Here is a 20,572-nt window from a genome sequence, read left to right on the forward strand (position 1 = left end):
CCAGCATCCACTGGGGGACTGCATCACTGATGTCACGCCTCACTTGATGTGACATCAGCGAGGGGTCACGTGATGCTTGTGAGCGGCCAGTTATAGCGCCGCTCACAGGCGGTAACAGCAGCGCAAGGTATTTACAAAGATACTTATTTTCAACATAAAAATAGATTGGCCAATTATTAATAGTAGTGGACAACCCCTTTAAGTTCTGTTTTTCTATTTTATCAAATACTTATTTTGTGCAATAAAATGCAAATTGATTATGTAAAAATCATACAATGTGATTTTCTGGCTTTTATTTTTAGATTCCGTCTCTCACAGGTGAAGTGACCTAAGATAAAATTATAGACCTCTCCATTCTTTGTAAGTGGAAAACTTGCAAAATCGTCAGAGTATCAAATACTTATTTTCCCCACTGTATGTATAGCAGAATTAGAGATGCCGTTTATGGAGCCGCCAGTTTTGCACAGCAGACGCTCGCCCGTAACTGCGGCTAGCTGTGATCGCATGAGTTTACCCCTTTAGATGCCGTGGTGAAGAGCGACCATGGCATCTACGTGGTTCCTCTGTAAATGGCAGGAACCCAATGGGTTATTACCAACAGCCAGGGGCCCAAGCTCATACTTTAGTTGTGGGGCCCCCGAATTTCTCTGTGCACCCCCTGCATTCTACTGACCTGATCCCCATAAAGCCCCATGGTCAGGGGGGACATATTATATTCAGCTGCATGGGCCCCAGTAGGTAAGGGGGCAGCAGCATGCCTACTGTCTATACAATCTGCTCATCGGGTGCTGAACTGTAGCATTTTATAGTTCACAGTCAGTGGAGAATTGCTGGAAATCCATCAGTCCAGGAAAGGATGCTCTATGACCAGCTATTGGAAACCTGGGGGCCACATCCTGTGCACGGCCCCAGCCGATGATGCACTTAAGCTTGGCCTTGTGCTTAAAGCCACCCCAGAAGTGACATTAGTATCTGCACTCCATAAATACAAATAACTGGCGTAACTTGAAGCTCGTGGGCCCCAATGCAAAATCTCCAACTCGGCCCCAACTATCTCAGGTCTTTAATAATATATATGGGCCAATAGGGCCTTTCAGGCCCTTCCTATTAGCCAGGGTCCGCAAGTGTGAGTGCACCCCCAGCACCCACTATCGTTGTACCCTTGGTTGTTTTACCTCTTGGGCCCCCTTGTTTGGAGGAGTTACATAATTTCAGCATAACATGTAGTTATCCCACCTCCAATGGATCAGTGGGTTCAATACATCATTTGTGGAGGGTCCCAGGAAAGTGGGGAAACAGATGAGTGATTGGAGAACATTGGGGTCATTTTGCCATGTGCTGTGCTGGGCCCGTGAGCCCCTATAGGCGATCTCCGGACTCATTTTGTGTTTTATGTATTTATAGATGTACTACTACTCCCAATATGTTGGCATTCTATAATAATAACTATCATAGTTGTTTATGATTATTTTTGGCTTTTATCTCATTATTTTTCCATCCTGATCTATTATAGTGGATTGCGTGGTGCGGCTCCCGTCTGGTGTCACATAGGAGGAAATCTATATTACATTTTCACAATTTATAAGAAGTATATTAAAGCCTGCGGCCATGTACTGGAATTCATACGGGAGCTTAAGAACAATTATAGAGAGTGATGCCTCCTAGAAATCCCATCATCCATGAGCTGACCTTTTCCAAGAGAACATCTGATTATCCTGCATGTATTTTGCATGGGAAGTCAATGTCACATAGAGCCGGTATCCGCGCAGAATAAAGGCACTGCCAGGATTTCGGACCCCCTTTCCCCTCTCCCTCTTTAGAGGAGTTTTCTGTAAAATCAGGTTTAATTGATTAAAGTTTTAAAACTTCTCCAACTTTCTAATATACTTTGCGGTACAATTCTTCACCAAGTTCAAGGTCTCTGCTTGCTGTCAGTAAGAGGGAGCCTTCTGGTTTACATCCAGTTGTTACAAATCTGTACAATATCTGTACAGATCTATTACTACTCACATCAGATGGTTTGTTACAATTGTATCCAGTCTAGATAATCCTCATCCACTCTTGCTCCGGAAGTATGTTATAATGTATCAGAGCAAATAAAAATGCATCACTGTAAAGTCAGGACTGTGCTGCTCACATAGGATTGTCTAGACTGGGTTCAATTGTAACGAAACCCTCAGCTGGAAGTAGTAAGAACTTTTGTCTAAATCTGAACCAGAATGTTTACATTCACAGATCTGGAAAATAATGAAGAATTGAAAAACAAAGTTGCAGAACTTTTCAGTTTATGATGAAGCAAATTATCCCCCCCACCCCACCCCTCTGTCTTCTTCCAAGAACCAGAACTTTTTTATCTTTCCGTCCTCATAGAAAATACTTGTTTTTTTGCGGGACGAGTTGTAGATATGAAGGCTGCATTCATTTCACCATATAATGTACTGGAAAAGGGGGAAATATTCCACGCCGACTGAAATGATGAAAAAAAACCACTTTTTTTTTTTCGTTCACTGTGCGGTAAAAACAACCTTTGCACCATAATCTGGGATGCAGGAATTGCTTTTTATTGCTTATTTTTTTCAAAGATTATTTTATGGATTAAATAATTTATTATTTTAATAGATCGAACTTTTACATTTGCTGCGACGCCAAAGATACTTTTTCTTTTCTTTTTTTAATTTAATTATTTTTTAAATTTAGAAAGTAAATGAAAGTAAAGCGATTCAGTCTTTTTATATAAACTGTTCTACACAGTATATACTATATACATATATATGTATATATATATAACTTATTTATTTATTTATTTTTCACTATATTTTTAGCCCCCCTATACGGAACTTGAACCTGCAATCAATTTTCATCTCCCTTACTATGCAAGTCGATACTTCGGTTCCAGCTGCTGCTGTGAGAGGCAGGTGTCGGCTGTATGATACAGCCATAACTTCCTTTATAGGATGCAGGCTCAGCTCCTGAGCCTGCTCCATACACCCCCAGGGGCTCCTTGATGGTTATATAGGTAATAGAGTAGGAAGGGGTTAAATAAAAGCAGATATCCCAGTTAAGGTTTATATCCCAGTCCCTAAAATTCTGACTAAGGTCATTTTCAAACAAGCATATTACATGGGTATTTGTGCAACTGTATTATTACTGCAAGTCCCAGCACAACCATCGCGGGTCTGAAGACCTAAACTGACAGCTTCCTTTTCCTACACAGCGACAAAATAATAAATAAATCATATTCTGTACAGTCTGTATTTCGAACAGTTGGGCCATTGTTAGGATTAGAGGGGTATAATAGCCATTAAAGGAGTTGTCCACCTTTGGTAGCAGGCAATATTTTTTATTTAAATATATGAAATTGGGGCTAAAAATCATTTTTGCAACTGGGTTTTTATTAAAAATTTTGCACCGTTTGCCTTCTATAGCCTCTGTGTTGCTGGCTGCAGAATGAGTTAACTGAGAATATGTCAGTGAGCTTGCTATGATGTTCCTGATGTCTTATTCTGAGATCCTTGTAGCTAATTCATGATCACAGACACTGTATTGCTGGCTTCGGAATGAGTTAACTGAGAATCTGTGAGTGAGCTCGCTATGGTGTTTTTGATGTCTTTTTCTGAGCTCCTTGCAGCTGATTTATGATCACAGACCACATCAAAGTTGAATGTGCTGGGAAATAAAAGGCCTGTATAAGTAAAACGGTGCACGATTTTTAATGAAACTCTATTGCAGAAATCATTTTTAGCCCCAAATACATGCATTTAAGTAAAAAAAAAAAAAAGTCCCCAAAAAGGTGGACAAACCCTTTAAGTAGATCAATACAGTAAAATCCAATATGACAGATCTAATCTCACTCTTGCTTCATTCTGGCTGCCCCCTGTACAAATAGCTTCTACAAATCACAGCTCAGAAAATAGATAGATATAATCTAATATATATAATTGTCTTATCCCGTCTGTCTGTCCTTCTATCCAGGAAATCCCGCGTCGCTGATTGGTCCGGCCGCGGCCAATCAGCGACGCGGGATTTCAGAACAAGATGGCGGCCGTTAGTGGCTCATCTGCCGCACGGAGGTCAGTGGCGATGCAGCCGGGAGATCACCCTCACACGCTCACCCTCACACGCTCACGCTCTCCCGCTCACCCTCACATGCTCACGCTCTCCTGCTTACTCTCACACGCTCTCCCGCTCACGTTCTCCCGCTCACCCTCACACGCTCACCCTCACACGCTCACCCTCACACGCTCACCCTGTGCTAGCTGGTCATCTCCCTCACACGCTCACCCACTCACCCTGTGCTAGCTGGTCATCTCCCTCACACGCTCACCCACTCACCCTGTGCTAGCCGGTCATCTCCCGGCTGCTTGCAGCAGAAGTACCTCGACCGGCGGCCTCGCTCCCCGGTCCTCCAAAATTCATTAGGGGCCCCGGGGGGATACATTGGGGGTTAATTTAAAGTAGTGCACAACCCATTTAAACACTGCTTCGCTGATTAGTCGCGCCCGGTCAGCCGCATATATATATTCTAGAATACCCGATGCGTTAGAATCGGGCCACCATCTAGTAGTGAATAAATGTCCAGAAATTTACCCAAAACTGCTCCTTATCGCCCCCTGCTGGCTACTGTCTCAGGAGCGGTGATGACTTTATTTTCTTGGCCAAGATTGAAGAACATTACAGAATCTTCAAGGCGATAATGTCCAATATAAATTGAGAAATGTTCACTTTCTACAGATTTAATACCTGGCATCTAAAGGTAAGAGGGAAATCAGCCGGAGGAGACGGAGGGGCGACCTGACCCTGTAAATATTTAATGGCTGTACAAATAGGATTATGCTGAGTGGGGAATGACAGGAGCTATGAGCATGAGTGGAAGATTCAAGAATTGCTAGAAGCTTTCCAGGATTTCCATCCCCCCGCAATATCAAGAATGAGGGGGACATTATTCCTAATTCTTACTAGACACAGGAGTCAGTGAATGGAAACCGGAATGCGAACGGTTATGGAATGTTCTGATATAATCTCTGTACCAATTCCTCACGGGTTGCAACATCTCTGCTATTAATCACTATGGGATTTAAATCTCTCCTATTCATGTGATTGACACCTAGATGTACCTCTTATAAACCTGCATTAACAAATTGCAACCTTTGTGCATTTTTTTTCTTCCAATTTTTCAAAACCACTTTTTTTTGCAATTTTGGAAAAATGTTGCAAAAAGAAGCACTACGCCGCCAACCGGTGCACCTTGTCTAAAGTATATGGTAATGAGCATTGCAAAGGCGAGATCATTGCAAGATCAGAACTGATGTTCATTCACAAAATCACCGTTCTTATTAACTGCCAGCAAGCAGTGATCTTGAAAAAATTGTGAAGAATTGGAAAATGGCTTAACTTTCAATTGTGCAAAGAAAAAAACTTTATTTGCTGAAATAATAATAAAACACCTTTAATAATCTGTTATATTACAACTTTTCAACTTCTTCTTATTGCCTAAAATATACTAATCTCTACAGTCAGGATATGATTTAAGCATCGCAGGAGCAGATTTATTGTGACATTAAGGAAAAATACCCCCCCCCCCCCCAAAAAAAAAAAAAAAAAAAAAAATCTGCAGCATTTTTTGTTTTTGTGGCTGAGAGAGAAAAATGATAGCAAATGTCTACTGTGTATTGTGTGCTGCTCATAGGCACAATTCCACACTGAGCCACTAGGTGGCAGGTTTGCGCCAAGAAATCCCAAAGACAAAGAAACAATGTAAGTTTTAGTTGATGATTCTTTCTCTATCATTCACACCTTTTGCAGCTTTTGTCCTAAAGCTACTGCTGGCCATTAAATTCAACTGAAATGGTCATCAATTGATGCAAATCTACGTAGTTGGTTGAGAAATGTTAAATGCTGAGCATTTTAATGTAAAAGTTGGCTGTTTGGGGGGTAAATTAAGGTAATTTTATTTAAAGGGATTCTCCACTTTTATCTCCAACTGCACGATCATGTCTCTTGGTTATTTGTAGGACGTGTGTGCAGAATATAGATTCATTGTTGTGCCATCTCCTAAGCAGGCACCTCAATAGGCAAGATAATACAGTCATGGCCAAAAGTATTGAGAATGAGACAAATAGTAATTTTTCCAAAGTTTACTGCTTCATTTTTTGTAATGGCAATTTGCATATACTCCTGAATGTCAAAGAGTGATCAGCTTAACAGCAATTACTGTACTTGCAAAGTCAATATTTGCCCAGAAAATGAACTTTAACCCCCAAAACACATTTCAACATCATTGCTGTCCTGCCTTAAAAGGAGCAGCTAACATCGTTTTAGTGATTGATCCATTAACACAGGTGTGGGTGTTGATGAGGACAGGGCTGGCGATCAATCAGTCATGATTAAGTAAGAATGACATCAATGGACACTTTAAAAGGAGGCTGGTTCTTGGTATCATTGTTTCTCTTCAGTTAACCATGGTTATCTCTAAAGAAACACGTGCAGCCATCATTGCACTGCACAAAAATGGCCTAACAGGGAAGAGTATCGCAGCTACAAAGATTGCACCTCAGTCAACAATCTATCGCATCATCAAGAACTTCAAGGAGAGAGCTTCCATTGTTGTCAAAAAGGCTCCAGGGCGCCCAAGAAAGACCAGCAAGCGCCATGACCGTATCTTAAAACTGTTTCAGCTGCGGGATCGGACTACCAGCAGTGCCGAGCTTGCTCAGGAATGGCAGCAGGCTGGTGTGAGTGCTTCTGCACGCACTGTGAGGCGGAGACTCTTTGAGCAAGGGTTGGTTTCAAGGAGGGCAGCAAAGAAGCCACTTCTCTCCAGAAAAAACATCAGGGACCGACTGATATGCTGCAAAAGGTACAGGGAGTGGACTGCTGAGGACTGGGGCAAAGTCATTTTCTCTGATGAATCCCCTTTTCGATTGTTTGGGACATCTGGAAAACAGCTTATTCGGAGAAGAAGAGGTGAGCGCTACCACCAGTCTTGTCTCATGCCAACTGTAAAGCATCCTGAAACCATTCATGTGTGGGGTTGCTTCTCAGCCAAGGGAATCGGCTCACTCACAGTCTTGCCTAAAAACACAGCCATGAATAAAGAATGGTACCAGAATGTCCTCCAAGAGCAACTTCTCCCAACCGTCCAAGAGCAGTTTGGCGCCCAACAATGCCTTTTCCAGCATGATGCAGCACCTTGCCATAAAGCAAAGGTGATAACTAAATGGCTCATGGAACAAAACATAGAGATTTTGGGTCCATGGCCTGGAAACTCCCCAGATCTTAATCCCATTGAGAACTTGTGGTCAATCATCAAGAGACGGGTGGACAAACAAAAGCCAACAAATTCTGGCAAAATGCAAGCATTGATTATGCAAGAATGGACTGCTATCAGTCAGGATTTGGTCCAAAAGTTGATTGAGAGCATGCCAGGGAGAATTACAGAGGTCTTGAAGAAGAAGGGGCAACACTGCAAATATTGACTTGCTGCATTAACTCATTCTAACTGTCAATATAACCTATTGGTACTCATAATATGATTGCAATTATATTTCTGTATGTGATATAAACATCAGACAAACACTAATAAAAACCAGAGGCCAGCAGATCATGGGAAAATATAATTTTGTTGTCATTCTCAAAACTTTTGGCCATGACTGTATATTAGTGTGAGCACCTGTAAAAGAGGACTTGTCACTTGCCATAAATGTATTTTTTTTTAACTTGGTGTAAATGCCGCTGTTCTCCTGAATCCGGCGCTGATTTTTTTTTGTTCCTGCGCTTCTCCATTCCTGAGATATGGCCCCTTCTTCCCTGTATACAAATCTAGTATTTTTTTATCCAATTTGGTGTGGTTCTCAAGTACACACCCACGAAGAAGAGTTTATGACCACACCCACTTGTATAAACGACTATATTTACATACAGGGAAGAAGAGGTCATATCTCAGGAACGGAGAGGCGCAGGAATAAAAGAAAAACATCGCCGGATTCAGGAGAAGAGCGACATTTACAGCAAGTAATTATAATTGGGCTAGGGAGGTAGTTTCTTGCCATAATAGTCAAATTATCTCCAGAAGGACTATGGGCGAGGGTTGTTCTGGCTCCTCGGATGATTTATGGCATATCCTCAGGGTAAGGGCCCGTCAAAAGGCCATTTAAATCGGACCAAGATCGGGCCGCACTGGAAGGACTGGCCGGCGGGTCTCCCGACCAGAGTGTGACAGCTTCATATATTTCTATGCAGCTGTCATGCTCGGGTTAGGAGACCCACTGGCCACTCCGTACATTGCGGTCCGATTTATATGGTCATCTGAATGCGGCCTAAGATGAAAGAAGCAGGTCCAACCCTTGAAACCAGAACCTATCTCCAGAATGTAGGTACCCAAACCCTCTGCATTGATGGCCGCTTTTGCTTTTACAGGCTCTTTAACGTTGCGGAGGCCTGTGGTCATAAATCAGCAGAGAAGAGCTCAGAAAAAGATAGAGAAAAGAGTTAGAAACCGTCAGCACGAGCTCACTGATGGATTCTCAGTACACTCATTCTACAGACAGCAATAGACAGTGCAACACAGAGGCTGTAGAATGCAATCGGTGCAAATTTTTTAATGAAACCCAATTGCAAAAATTATTTTCAGCCTGAAATACATGTATTTAGGTAAAAAAAATAAATAAAAGAAAGAAATTGTGCCTAAAGATGGACAACCCCTTTAAGTATGACTCAGTCCAAGAGCGCCACACTTCTATTTTCTAACTAGTTTCATTTTCGTTGCCTGGTATCCCCCAGGTTAATTAACGGGCGGCCCCCCATGAATGAGGTGTGGGCTGTACTGAGCTGTCAATCATCAGGACGACTTTCTGCAGAGAGTGAGCGATCAGTGATCTGCGGTGTCTCCGCTATTTGTCAGGTTACGTCTGTCTCTTGATAAGCACATCATAAACAGGCGGATTTATTTGTCTCTCTCAGATTGACGACGTCCCCGGTGGATGGTGCTGTATTCTATCAGCAGCGTGTTGACTCCTATCTGTGCGATCAGCGCCGCGCCCTCTTTACACCGCGCCGCGGCCGCGTCTTATCCTGTAATCACTTATCTAGGAGAGGCTGCAGACACGAATCCGCTTTCCTGAAACAATTGTGATGAATGAGGGAGAGATATTGCAAATTGTAACCCGGCGACACTTAATAGCAAAATGTCACATCGGGGAAATGATGCAGACATCGTGGAGAACACTCGGCCCCGATTACGGTGTAATTGAGCTCGGGCTCCAGGCTGGACCCATTATAATCTCATTACATCGCACGTCGTATACACACACGCCGCTGCCGCTCTCCCTGCATCGCTGAACTCAGACCAAAATACTGCCCAAAAAAAATCCAGCAATGTGCAAAAATCTGATTTATTTCTCCAATACCCAGATTCCTCCAGGACTGTCCGGATATTACGGAATTTCCGGGAACATTCAGACCCGTGTGACCTCATCAGGAAAGAAAAATTGTATCTCCTTGGGTCAATTGCAAAAATTTCGATTGTCTTGTAATTTTTGCCATTGCCTTCCTATCTACCTCTAATAGCTGAGGGTTTGTTACACTTGTATCCAGTGTACACAATCCTGTGATCTAAACCTTTGGATACATTTTCCCTGCACTGGTACATTGTAACGAATTACAGTGGCATGTAAAAGTTTGGGAACCCCGGTCAAAATTACTGTTATTGTGAGCAGCAAGTTGAAGATGAAATGAGCTCCAAAAGGCCTAAAGTTTAAGGTGACACATTTCCGTTGTATTTTAGGCAAAAAAAAAAAAAATAGTCATTTTTTACATTTTAAAAATTACAAAAAGGAAAATGGGCCGATGCAAAAGTTTGGGCACCCGTGGAGATTTGTGTGTTCAGATAACTTTGACCAAGGTTTCAGACCTTAATTAGCCTGCTAGGGTTATGGCTTGCTCACTATCATCGTTAGGAAAGGCCAGGTGATGCAAATTTCCCAGCTTTATAAAAACCCAGCCTCCTGTAATCTTGTGCCAAAAAACTACAGCCATGAGTTCTTCTAAGCAGCTGCCGAGCACTCAGAAAATGGTGGAGGCCACAAAGCAGGAGAAGGCTATAAGAAGATAGCAAAGCGTTTAGAAGTTGTCCTTTCCACCGTTCCAAATGTAATTAAGAAATGGCAGTTACCTGTAACAGTGGAGGTCAAGATAAGGTCTGAAAGACCAAGCAAAATTTCAGTAAGAGCTGCTCGTAGGATTGCTAGAGAGGCAAATCAGAACCCCCGCTTGACTGCAAAAGACCTTCAGAAAGATTTATCAGACTCTGGAGTTGTGGTACATTGTTCTACTGTCCAGAGACACCTGCAGAAATATGGCCTTCATGGAAGAGTCATCAGAAGAAAACCTCTACTGCGTCCTCACCATAAAATTCAGTGTCAGAAGTATGCAAGAGAACATCTAAACAAACCTGATGCATTTTGGAAACAAATCCTGTGGACTGATGAGGTTAAAATAGAACTCTTTGGCCACAATGATCAAAAGGTATGTGTTGAGAAAGAAGGGCACAGAGTTTCAGGAAAAGAACATCTCGCCAACCATTAAGCATGGGGGTGGATCAATCTTGGCACGGGGAACATTTCATGGGTAGAGGGAAAAATGGATTCAATGAAATTTCAACAAATTGTTGATGCAAACATAACATAATCTGTAAAAAAGCTGAAGATGAAAAGAGGATGGCTTCTACAAATGGTTAATGATGCTAAACACACACTTCAAAATCCACAATAGACGACCTTAAAAGGCACAAGCTGAAGGTTTTACAATGGCCCTCACAGTTCCTTGATCTGAACATCATTGAAAATCTGTGACTAGACCTGAAAATAGCAGTGGATGCAAGACGGCCCAGGAATCTCACAGAACTGGAAGAACTTTCCAAGGAAGAATGGATGAAAATCCCTCAAACAAGAATTGAAAGACTGTTGTCTGGCTACAAAAAGTGTTTACAAGCTGTGATACTTCCAAAAAGGGGGTGCTACTAGGTACTATAAACATGCAGGGTGCCCAAACTTATGCATCGGCCCATTTTCCTTTTTGTAACTTTTAAAATGTAAAAGATGACAATATATATATTTTTGCCTAAAATACAAAGGAAATGTGTCATCTGTAACTTTAGGCCCTTTAGAGATCATTTCATCTTCAAGTTGCTTAACTGTTCACAATAATTTTGACCAGGGGTGCACAAACTTTTACATGTCACTGTATGAGGATAGGAGAGAGATTTATGCGACTGATGGGTTGAGCTCAGAGAGGACTGTCTAGACCAGTGGTCCCCATGTGAGACTCATGTATCTTGGGGGTCCTTGATGTGTGGCTCGCGGCTGTCTGTTCAGGTGAGGGCCAATCTCCACTGTATCTGCAACCACAGTGGTGTTATTACTTGATATGGGGGACACTCAGGGCATTTTTATTTTATAAGGGGCTCAGTACAATTTTATTTGATATCAGGGCACTTAAAGCTCTTTCGCTGTCCCTTAAATAGTAATAATGTCCTTATTATTTTATAAGGGGGCACTCAGGCCATTATTAGTTCAAAGGTGGGCACTCACGCCATTACGACTATATAAGTCTACTCTTGGGGCATTATTACTTCATAAGGGGGCACTCAGGGCTATTATTACCTTATAAGTGGGCACTTGGCCATTATTAGGCTATATTCACACATTATGGTTTTTTTTGCGTCAATTTTCTGCAGCAAAACCTGATCTTCAAGGGCATTTTGTTCAGGATTTTTCTTCCAGTTTTTGGTGCTTTTTTTATGCGTTTTTGGTGCATTTTTTTCAGTGTTTTTTTTCACTGTCCTTCTGTCTCTTTTTATGCATGTACATAAAGTTCTGTGAAAAAAAAGAACCCCATTCCATTTTGCCATCAAAGACGCTGAAAAAACGCTGAAACAAATTTTGGTGTGTTTTCCAAAAAACCATGCAAGGCACAAAATCCTGAACAAAAAAAAACATGATGTGTGAACAGTGAATTCTGGAATCTCATAGACTTTGCTGGTCCTGCAAAAGGCAGCTGAAAATTTGCATAACAATCTGCAGCAAAAAGCTCTGAAAAAAACATGATGTGTGAACATAGCCTAACTCTATAAGGGTGCACTTGGGGCATTATGACTTTATAAAGGGGCACTCGGGCCATTATTACTCTATAGGGAATACTTGGGGAATTATGACCGTCACAGGGGGCATTTAATGTTTTTTTGCATAGAATGTGGCTCCTAAGGTCGTGGACCCCCTGTCGGCTTTAGAAAGTTCACTGATGAAAAACATTATGGATGGGTTAATTTTTTTCTTTTCTTAGTCCCCTCTAATGCCGTGCTTGGTGTATCCATGTATAAATCTCATCACAATGGGATCGCACTTTAATATGGGTTTCCCACCTTCAGGGCGACAAACCAGGCTGCATAATAATGTAAGACGATCAGTCACCGGAGAGAAAGATAATATTCCAGAATATAATGTACAGATACACGGCATAGACCAGATAGATATCAGCGAGACCCTCCTCCCCGGGTCACAGTAACAGTCCCCAGAGCCTCCTACACAGGACCATACCTCCTCCCCATCATCGCTGTGGGGTGGTGCGATATTGCTGGTGGGCACTTGTAGCAGGTAAATAGTGGGGACCCTTAGATTCAGGAGGCAGAAATAAAAAAACTACATTTCTCTCCATGATAGTTTATTCTGTCTGATAGGACAAGGGCTGGGAGTGTGACCTTGTCCTAGGATACGAGAAATGCAGCAAACTATATATCTGCACTTCTCAACAATGACATCGCAACGTCAAGAAGAAAAAGTGGTGGAATGATGAAAATCCCAGGATGGAGACGTTACTGATGGAAATGATGGAAAAATGGAAGCAAAATTTTTGAAAAATCTGGATTTCTTCAAAATGCAGAAATCCCGACACTTCCAGCCTCTGCTGCCATCACTGAGGTTATTAATGGTCATCGGAGGAAGGTTCTACTGCTGAATGCACTTGGGCAAATCATCAAGATCCGCTGCTGGCAGCTCCTGTGTAATCACCGACCAATAGCGTCCCAGATGTGCTCGATGGAGACAAGTCTGGAGACGCTGCAGCCATAGAAGCAAGTTTAGGCCATGCTGGCGGCTCACAGTAACATGAGCGACACATGATAAAAACGGCTCTCGGGACGCTGTGAAGAAATGGCCGCACCACTGTTTCCATCACCAAATCAATGGAACTTTGAGCTGTTTTTGACCTGGAATAAAGAAGACTAAAGGGGTCCGGCTACTGTACATTACACGCCACCCCCCACCATAATCCCAGGAGGAGTACTGGTGCGATGTTCCTTCGTGAAGGCCTCTTCATGACGTTGCCCACGTGGTCTCCAGCTTTAGAAAACGGCATGTAGTGATTCATTATGTATTACAAGTGAAAATAGACCAAGACTGAGGTATTAATCAGTGTCTACACAAGCCATCGGAAGGTGTGTGCACAGCATTGGGCTACGAGCTGGACGTCCAGCTACAAGTGACCACTGTCATCATGTCACCGCACTCAAAGGCTGTCATGGTTCAGAGCAAGATGATAATTGAGAGCTGAATGGAGGTCTGTTCCTATTCAGCCATCAGTCCCACTTTTGACTAAATAATAGCCGGAAATTGGTCTGGAGACAACATGGGCAACGTCATAAAGAGGCCTTCACGAGGGATGGTAAAAGTGACCCAGGAGCCATTTTTCAGCAGGACAACACCAGACCGCATGTTGCTCGTGGTACTATAAGCATCCTGCGTGGCCTCAACCTGCTCCCATGGCTGCAGTGTTTCCAGACTTGTCTCCCATCGAGCACATTGGGGACAACATTGGATGGTTATTACACAGGAGCTGCCAGCAGAGGATCTTGATGATTTGCCCAAGTTCATTCTGCAGCAGAACCTTCCTCAGACGACCACTAATAATCTCACTGATCGCAGCCTAGGCTGGAAGTGCCGGGTTTTCTGCATGAGGCTCATACTCCAGACTGAAGAAATCCAGATGTTTTCAAAAAATGTTGTTTCCATTTTTTCATCATTTGCAGATCAGTAATGTCTCCATCTGTGAAATCTAGAATTCTGCAGCTCTTCCTTCTTGGTGTTGCAATTTCAATATCTATCTATCCATCTATCTTTTGAATTTTAAGGGCCACATTCCAAAAAATTATTCAGGGGCCAATGTTTCTTGCTATTTTTCAGATGAAGCAATACATGCTGCTCACAATGTTGCTGCCGCCGCGGGGTGTGGAATGGTGTATAATGTGTGAATGCGGCGAGCAGGCATCAATACATCTCAGCTACTCACATCGCTCATTCTTAATGCCTCTGCTTCTTGCAAATCCCTAAAGAAATCTCCCGGCCTCGCTACCATGGCAACAGAACGATGCCCCCCATCTCTCAAGTTGAGTTAGAGTTAAGAGTCACTCCTTAATACATCCTCGATCTCCCGGATCGTCCGCATCTCGGGCGCAAGGCAGAGACGTCGATCAATATTCAGCATCCACATGGTATATGCGATGTTACTTCCCAGATCAAAGCGCCGCTCCTGCTCGTATTGAATAATTAAAAAGGGAAAACATCTTTAAAAAATCGTTTGTTCTCACAATGAAAGAGATTTTTTTTTTCCCATCCACCGGCTTCAATGTAATATATGAATAATGCTTCAGCGGAGAACTGACGCCACCATCAACATAATGGAGAAGCCTGATTAATTATTATTGGCTCACATTTAAAGAGTAATTGTTGTTTTAATTTTTTTTTTCATAAATCAATAGTACACGAGAAAATAAGCAACTTTGTAATATTTCTTATCAGAAAAATTTCCTCCTCCTGGACTGATCATTCATTCTCAATTAATGGGTAAAATCTGTCTTCAGTGAAGACAGATTGCTATATTACTGAGATAGGAGGTGACAGTTGGTGCTCATAATATTCTATGAAGAGAGGAGGAGATTGATAGACATTTTGCTGCAAGTTCTCCTGAATTGACAGTTACAGTTATCCCTATAGAGGAGGAAGAACTAAAAGAAAGCACAGACATTCTGCTGCAAGTTCTCTTGAAATGACAGTTACAGTTTTCCATAGAACTTTATAAGCACCAATTGTACTTATAATCTCCTATCTAAGTAATAGGAAAATCTGTTTTCACTGGAAACTGATTTTACCAATGACTTGAATATTTTGAGAATGAAAGATCAGTCCAGAAAGAGAAAGAAGCAGAATTTTCTGATAAGACATATTACAAAGTTGCTTATTGTAGTGTGAACTATTGATTTATGAAAACTATGGTTACTCTTTAAACATTACTGAGATAGGAGATGGCATTTGGTGCTTATAACATTCTATGAAGAGGGGAGGAGCCAGATGCAGACACAGACATTCTGCTGCAAGTTCTCCAGTTAGTCTCTAATCCAGTATATGAAAATTGAGTGTAAGTAAAGGTGGGGGCTTCTGTTTAGGACCCTCATCTCTTGAGTTCAGTGTAGAGCAGTGAAAAAGAATGTCTCCCTCTCAGGAGGACCTGTCCTGCATTACACAGCCCAGTCATGTGAATGCACACTTTGCAATACCTTCTATCGCCTCTAGTGGCACTGCAGGAAAAATCGAACATTTAAAAGGGGTTTAACATTGATGACCTATCCTTAGTACAGGTCATCAATATCTGATTGTGGGGCTGTGACAGCCCCGCCAATCAGCTGTTCTCAGCGTCGGCGGTGGCCAGAACTGCTCAGTTGACAGAATAGTGGCCGTGGCCAGGTACGGCACATCAACCCCCTATTGATTTGAATAAACCCCTTTAATAAGTTAGAAACAAAAGGTGGGGGGGGGAATCCATTTCGATGCCCATTAACCTCACCCATGATACAAGTTATCATTGCAGCCGGGGGCTTACTGAAGGCCCACCTGTCTGCTGTGTTGGTACATCCATAAAAAGCTCATGAGATAAATAAGTAATACACTGCAATACCACAGTATTACACTGTATTTTATAAGCAATCAAGAGATCGGACGTTCAAGTCCCCTATGTGGACTTATAAAAACATTAAAAAATACTTTTAAAATTGTTATAATAAAAACAACAAAATTATAATAGTTTAAATCATCCCTCCAATGTAAAAAGCAAAAAAAAACAAAACCTCAGCACTCCTAAATCTCATATACGGTGATGCAGGGTGGAAGAGACGAAGCAGCATGACACAAAAATTCAGAGGACAGTCTTTGTGCCATGCTCTGCCCCTTCTCTATATTTGATTTACTTTATAGAATTGCTTTATGTGAAATCCAGTTTAAAGATGGTCAAAAGTATTCAGTTTTTGCTCCTATTTTATTCCCTCTGCTCCCCTGAGTATGTTGTTTTTTTTTGTTTTTTTAAAATCTGCCGCACAGTTCCAGAGATATGGGCCTTTTTATTTAGTGCTAATTTTGATGGTTATTACTAAAGGGGCGTGGCTCACATGATCCTCGGGGGCGTGTCTTTAGGCTGCTCTGCATAATTACCCTGTGAGCCACGCCCCCATATAAAGACCATACAAAGTAGCACTGAATAAAAAGTTCCATATCTTTGGAACCATAGGGTGGATTTAAAAAAAATTAAAAGCAGATTTCTCAGTTGAACAGTGGGAATAAAATAAGACGAAAAATGGGCGACTTTTAACCTGGTGATAGGTTCTCTTTAAACACCCACAGTCACACCAGTGAAGCAAACTATCCTTTGGGACGGTGGCACAAAGTGTGGGTGGCACGTAGACAGATTGGCAGTAAATTGCTTACAGTCCTCGGCTGCCCCTCCAGGACTCCGCTCTCTCACAGAAAGCTCAGTTACTTTATTTATACAGCAGCTGGAAAACGGCCAAAATTGCTTAATAACCGGCTCTGGCTGGATTACACCATTTGTACAGAAAAAATCCTCTGCATTTGATGAAGAAGTGTTCAGGTGACGGCGACGTGTCCGCGTACCCATGATAGGATGGATATAAATGTAAGAAATTCAGAATTTCTTAGCGTTCCACTTTACTTTCTGCGAAAATTAAATAGTGAATTAGTTTTCTGTGCAAGTTCCAGGTCCTGGCCGTATGGGCTCCTAAAGTCTCCAGTGCTGCCTTCCTGTCTACATGATGGATTACATAAATGCGCCTGCTTTCCAGCTGCATACTGACACTAGGGGACATTAAATGCTCAAAGCAAAGCTTTGACACATCAACATTAGAAATATAATATATGCCGTATATAAAATATACTATAAATGGCCTCGGAGAATAAAATACTTTACCCGTATAAAAAGGATTTTCTCTCCGACCTTGTACCGTCCTTGAGAAAGACGCTCCACACAGAACTTACTAGGACATTTACACGGAGGATCTTCGGAGATACGTTGAACCTAAAAACGCAAAGTTTAATTCGTTTAAGGACAGGACTGAAAAATCAGAACGACAGAAGTCAAACTATTCCCCTATATTATACTCACAAGGAGCTGAGATATGGGGAGTTGTTTGTAGGGTCCTCACGATGCAGAGCTTTAGGTTTCTCTGTGCTGCCCATGAAAAGCAACAGTGACCACAATGTTCCCTTCATGTGGTCCTGCAAACAGCTCCACATATCTCAGCTTCCAGAAGCCCTGCCAGTGTGACATGCAGACCACGTAAAGGGTTGAGCATGGATGAACTGTTGTGCTGCACCACCCCTGACCTAGTGTGGAGGGAAAAGGGCTCCTCAGTGTAGATATAATGTAATGTATATGTCATAGGGGCTCAGAAATATTCACAGAACTTACAGCGTCATCTAGTAACTTCCCAGCACTCTTTTTCCCAGATGAGGTCTTTGTGGGTGAGGGGGACGGTGATGGGGTGGGGGTTGAAAGTGTTTCTTCTTGTTCAATCTCTTTTTCCAGTTTTATTAATCCAGGCGGCTCCACACCGAACCTGAGGGGGTCAGATAATGAGAAGGTTATATAAAACAGCACGAGTAATGCGATATATAGTAAAAGTGATAACAATATAACTGTGTATAACATCCGGCCCCTCCCCCCCCCCCCCCAGTGTATAACATCCGACCCCTCTCCCCCCAGTGTATAACATCCGACCCCTCTCCCCCCCAGTGTATAACATCCGACCCCTCTCCCCCCCAGTGTATAACATCCGGCCCCTCTCCCCCCCAGTGTATAACATCCGACCCCTCTCCCCCCAGTGTATAACATCCGACCCCTCTCCCCCCAGTGTATAACATCCGACCCCTCTCCCCCCAGTGTATAACATCCGGCCCCTCTCCCCCCCAGTGTATAACATCCGACCCCTCTCCCCCCCAGTGTATAACATCCGACCCCTCTCCCCCCCAGTGTATAACATCCGGCCCCTCTCCCCCCCAGTGTATAACATCCGACCCCTCTCCCCCCCAGTGTATAACATCCGGCCCCTCTCCCCCCCAATGTATAACATCCAGCCCCTCTTCCCCCCCAGCGTATAACATCCGGCCCCTCTCCCCCCCAGCGTATAACATCCGACCCCTCTCCCCCCCAGTGTGTAACATCCGGCCCCTCTCCCCCCAGTGTGTAACATACGGCCCCTCTCCCCCCCAGTGTGTAACATCCGGCCCCTCTCCCCCCCAGTGTATAACATCCGGCCCCTCTCCCCCCCAGTGTATAACATACGGCCCCTCTCCCCCCCAGTGTATAACATACGGCCCCTCTCCCCCCCAGTGTATAACATACGGCCCCTCTCCCCCCCCAGTGTATAACATACGGCCCCTCTCCCCCCAGTGTGTAATATTCGGCCCCTCTCCCCCTTCCCCAGTGTATAACATCCAGCCCCTCTTCCCCAGTGTAGAACATTCAGCTCCTGGCCATGCCGTCGGCCTTTCCTAACATGTAACAGATCGGCCGGTGGTGCAGAGCTCACTGATACCAGCGCAGTCCTGTAATAGGAGCCACCGGGGTAACAAGTCCGTTCAGGACATTTCTTCCTCCTGAATCTTCCCCCATCACCTGCGAGTGATATTATTGAGAAGGGGAAGGAACCGCAGCAACTCAGCCACGAAGTGGAGACCCCGTAACGTTACAGAGTGGGGGGCCGAGTGTGGAGCAGCAGAGGGCAGAAAAGTCTCCACCGCTCTACTGACCCCATAACTGCAGAGTCCAGACCTCCTCTGGTATAACATCAGCACAAACACTGCGGGAGCTTCATGGCCGAGCAGCTGCATACAGCCGTACATCACCAAGCACAATGCAGAGCGTCGGATGGAGTGGTGTAAAGCCGCCACCACTGGACTCTGGAGGAGATGTGTTCTGTGCAGTGACAGATCGCACTTCTCTATCTGCGTCTGATGGAGGAGTCTGGGTTTGGTGATTCCAGGAGGACGTTACCCCCTGACTGCATTGTGCCGCTGTACAGATGGTAGAGGGGGATGATGCTATGGGCTGTTATCAGGAGGTGGCCTCGGCCTCTTAGTTACAGTGAAGGAAATCTTAATCTTCAGCACAAGACATTGTGGACAATTCCAGCTTTGTGGGAACAGTTTGGGAAGACTCTTTTCTATTCCCCATGACTGTGCCCAGTGCACAAGGTCCATGCAGACATGGAGGGGAGAACATGACACCACAGAGCCCGGACCCCAACGGAGATTGTGAGCCCGGCCTCCCCCCAACATCAGGGTCTGACCTCACAAATGATCTTCTGGATGAAGGGGAAAAATTCCCACAAACTCCTCCAAAATCCTATAGAAAACCTTCCCAGAAGAGCCGGAGCCGTTATATCTGCAGAGGGGAAGACTCCATATTAATGTCTATGGATGTAGACTGGGAGGTGAGAAAAGCTCCTATAGGTGGGATGTGGAGGGGGCACATACTTTTCTCCATATAGTGTATGTACTCCGCATTCCCCCTCCATACTACTCCTCTCTTAATAAGGGGATAAGCACTTAAAACAAGAGGGTCCTTACTGCCCCCCAGACATTCAGCATAAATCAGTGCCCCCATTGGCTACTTATGCACATTGTAGACATGATCTGGAGGTGGGCTTTGAGTAGAGGGGCACTTGGCGTAGAAACCCCAGTATAAAGCTGGGACATCATGGACACGGCACGGACCTATAATTGTGTCATCTGTAATTGCACTTTTCCTGCAAACAACAGCGCGGACCATAGACGCCAAGAACAATGGAAACCTCGAAGCGGAGGGAACGGGCCACGGCTTTGATGAAACATTCCCCGAGCGGGGAAGGAATGGCTATAAAGATTCCTTGTACTTCCTGTCTGTCTGGCCGGTCCTATAGGCCGTAAATCACAGACGTCCCTGAGGATGGAGAACCTACACCTGCACATGGCCCCGGCCATAAAACAAGAGGAGCGGCTGCAGAACACACAGCTCTCTTGTGCCTGCAGCTCAAATCACCAAAATATTACCCCCTCCCTCGCCGCCGGCCCGCGCCAATCTGCTGCCTATAAAATACAACATTAGGAGTCTGAATGGGGAACTTTCCATCCATTGCTCCATTACCTGCACTGAAGTCACACGTTAGGCACAATCTGTACCAAAACCCGAGATAAATCCT

The 20,572-nt window shown here is 43.7% G+C and overlaps 1 protein-coding gene across 5 annotated transcripts in view; it reads right to left on the reverse strand.

The window, feature by feature from the left end:
* The window catches only part of GAS2 (growth arrest specific 2), a 204,183-nt gene that overhangs the window by 9,597 nt on the left and 174,014 nt on the right, over positions 1-20,572 (reverse strand). For all 5 annotated transcript variants that reach the window (XM_073659462.1, XM_073659464.1, XM_073659466.1 and 2 more), the window contains exons 6-7: positions 17,803-17,950; positions 17,302-17,409 (exon numbers count right to left, since the gene is read on the reverse strand). In XM_073659462.1, the coding sequence (XP_073515563.1) occupies positions 17,302-17,409; positions 17,803-17,950 (256 nt within the window). The remainder of the gene's footprint in view (positions 1-17,301; positions 17,410-17,802; positions 17,951-20,572) is intronic.

The sequence above is a fragment of the Phyllobates terribilis genome, unplaced genomic scaffold, assembly GCF_046119375.1.
Source record: "Phyllobates terribilis strain yellow unplaced genomic scaffold, ASM4611937v1 Scaffold_13__5_contigs__length_258822181, whole genome shotgun sequence".
Taxonomy (NCBI): domain Eukaryota; kingdom Metazoa; phylum Chordata; class Amphibia; order Anura; family Dendrobatidae; genus Phyllobates; species Phyllobates terribilis.